General features: G+C 32.4%; 1 protein-coding gene across 1 annotated transcript in view; it reads right to left on the reverse strand.

Moving 5' to 3' along the window:
• LOC107726506 (egl nine homolog 2-like) overlaps window positions 1–2,656 on the reverse strand; it is an 8,073-nt gene extending 5,417 nt beyond the window's left edge. Inside the window, exons 1-3 of the mRNA XM_016536116.1 lie at window positions 2,513–2,656; window positions 2,203–2,322; window positions 1,964–2,100 (exon numbers count right to left, since the gene is read on the reverse strand). Of these exons, the coding sequence (XP_016391602.1) occupies window positions 1,964–2,100; window positions 2,203–2,322; window positions 2,513–2,557 (302 nt within the window). The 5' untranslated portion in view covers window positions 2,558–2,656. The remainder of the gene's footprint in view (window positions 1–1,963; window positions 2,101–2,202; window positions 2,323–2,512) is intronic.
• Between the last annotated feature and the right edge of the window lie 638 nt (window positions 2,657–3,294).

Raw genomic sequence — 3,294 nt, forward strand, 5'->3', positions numbered from 1 at the left:
CGCCATTGTTTCGACGCCGGAGCAGGAATAGACAAGAATGTCACCTAAGCGATTGTTGTTGGATGTAATAATAGATCTGATAACGTTCAGGGTTCAGACACACTCTCTCGGTTTAAAAATCTAGATTAAAGACATCTTTTTAGCCAAGCATTCACATAATGTCTCTCGTAACTTTGTACTTCAGCTATATCTGATACAATGCACATTTTCATTCTTTTGCTTGGGTTGAACACATCATCTTTGCTTCGTTGGAACAGCAGCTACGCTAATTTAATCTCTATCTGCTTCTATGTTTGTGCCACGGGACTTGTATCCCGAGGCAACTAGGAATTACACAAGCTTCAGTCTGGATTCAACCCTTACGAAGATCTGAGATGACTGGACACCTGAGAAGAGATGATGCCAACCCCCCAGAAGACCTCAGATGATGCTAACCCTGGAACAACATATAAAACTAACACATTTTGCTTAATCGCAATGTTTAATCGCAATCGCAAAGTGTAATCGCAACATATAATCATTGCAGTTAATAGTGTTCACCGTCTGTTTGATTACGTGTAATTTGTAACTAACTGCATGATTCTTACTGTACATTTCTGACATAGTCACCACTAATAACCTATTCCTAAATATAATGTAGAAACTTAATATTTTTTGTAAAGCTGCTTTGCAATGATTGGTATCGTAAAAAGTGCTATACAAATAAACTTGAATTGATAATGCTTAAAAAAAAAATAATAATAATAAAGGATTATGCGGAGTTTTTATTATTAGGAATTACATTATTTTAATAAAGCTTTTTTCATTATGATATAAGGATAGTTGTACCACCCTGATATTATTACTCAATTCTCCAAAATAAATAAAAAATAATTCAAATAAATCATAAATTTAAAATATGATAATCACAGAAGAGATGACTAAAACCATTATTAATAATTTTAAGTGTAACTATTAGAAGAAAAACTTAAAACTTAAATGACTGGCAACTAACTGAAAAAAGTACTAAAGTACTTACTAAAACTGAAATAAAAATAAATTAAACTAAATAGAAATAATAACATATAGATGGATATAGATAGGCAGAAAGACAGTTGTACCACCCTGAAATGTTTTACTTAATCCCTCAAAATATGAATTTTAATTCATAAAAGAAATAAAAATATGGTAATCCCAGAAGAGGTGTGTTCAAGTCATTGTACCAGTGTTGTTATCATTAACTAAAACAAAAACCGTTATTATTGTTTTTTATATATAAATATTAGATGAAAAACGTAAATGAAAATTGGCAACTAACTGAAAAACAAAACTAGTACTAAAGTACTAAAATTACAAAAAATAAAACTGAAATAAAAATAAATTAAACTAAATAGAAATATTAAAATGTAGATGGATATAGATAGACAGAAAGACAGTTGCACCACCCTGACATTTTTTACTTAATTCCCTAAAAATATTATCATATTTTTAATTTATGAATTAAAATTAATCACAGAAGAGGTCTGTTCAAGACATTGTACCAGTGCTGTTATTGTTAACTAAAACTAACTAAACTAAAACTAAACCCATTCTTAATCTTTTTGAAATTGTAAAATAAATAAATAAATAAATAAATAAAAACTTAAATTATAAAAAATGGCAACTAACTAAAAAAGTTTAAGTACTAAAAATATTAAAACTGAAGACAAAATAATTAAATAAACCTATTAAAAATACCCCCCAAAATACAAGCACATTACAAAATTTAAATGAAAACTGGAAATATATAAAATAAAAGTTCATTCTTTTATTCGTTCATAATATTAATACATATATTTAATATATTTAAATATAAAATTTATTAATAAATACAGTGCATAAATAATACTTGATTAACAATGCGTTGTATGTATGAAATGCATTTTAGAATTGCATTTGGCTCTTTGTGAGTGACTGTGTAACTGTGAACGGTGTGTGTCCTCACCGAGTGGCAAAAGCTGGTTTCACCTCATGTGGGTTCCGGCGATCTGACCAGAAAATGAGCAGACGGTCAAACAGAGGCTCGATGTTGGCTACAACATTACGACCCTCGGGGAAGATCTGCAATAAACCTCCATGAACCTGGATAAACAGATCAAAACCAAATAGCAGAAATGGATTAGAGAAGACTCCCCTCCTGACTAATCAGGTAACAGTAAGAGTAAACGCAGGGCCACAGCATACCTTCGCATCCCAGTTCTTGTTCAGATAGTAGATGCAGGTTATGCAGCGTCCGTCGCCGTTAGGATTGTCCACATGTCGCACGTATCCTGTTCCGTTTCCAGGGTAACACGCAACCATGGCCTAATCGTACAGAAGAGAGGGGGTTAAAGAAACGTAAGGTTTTAGGATGATTAACAATTACATAAAGACATTTTGTGACATTGCTAAACGCTACAGGAACACCTACTCACATTTAAAGTAATAACTGTACCAAAACAAGGGTTTTAAACTAAGCAAAAAGGTTTTAAGTATAGTAAATTTAAGTATCGACCTGGTACCGAAGTTCAGGACTGTTTGACAACACTAGGTGCTTCATTATTTTAGTCTTCTGGCCCTTTAAGAGATTTACCGCTTACTTTGGTGTCTGAATGATTAGGGCCCTATGATTTCCACGATGCGGAAAACGCGAACGGAATCACGGAATCCAGTCATAAAAACGGAATTTACTGTATAGACTATTTAAATATAAATCCTGCATGTTCTGCGTGTCTCTGTGTAAATGAATGGCACAGACGCGTGATTTTGTTTACTACACACACACTGAAGTGCGTGTGACGCTCGCGGTGACTTCAGCGTCTGTCGTCTCACTAAATGAGGACATAAATACATGAACAACATCTCCTAATCTGCACTGAGAGTCACTTCATTTCATTTGACACAGAAATTTAAAAATAAAAGTTTGGTTTAACTGTCCTGAGCGCGTCTTTGAGAGCCGGAGCGTGACACGTCTTCTTCTTCTTCTTGCCTTACGGCGGATCACAGACTTATAAGTGCATTACCGCCACCTATCTCTCAAATGGACCATTGACACTCTATTGAGCCAGAAATACATTACTATTGTTCAATAGAATGTACATACTACTACTACTACTACTAAAATTATTAAAACTTTATTTTACTTTTTTAAGGAATAATCACAACATTTCTTCCATATTTCAATTTTAATGTTTGCAAAAAAAATAAATTAAAAATAAAGTTTGTTTAATTTTCAATAACAGAAAGATAAATTGAAATTGTTTTATGCCTTCATTTAATAACCAGAAAAATTTAAAT

The sequence above is a fragment of the Sinocyclocheilus rhinocerous genome, unplaced genomic scaffold (genome assembly GCF_001515625.1).
Source record: "Sinocyclocheilus rhinocerous isolate Xijiao unplaced genomic scaffold, SAMN03320098_v1.1 scaffold2985, whole genome shotgun sequence".
Lineage (NCBI taxonomy): Eukaryota > Metazoa > Chordata > Actinopteri > Cypriniformes > Cyprinidae > Sinocyclocheilus > Sinocyclocheilus rhinocerous.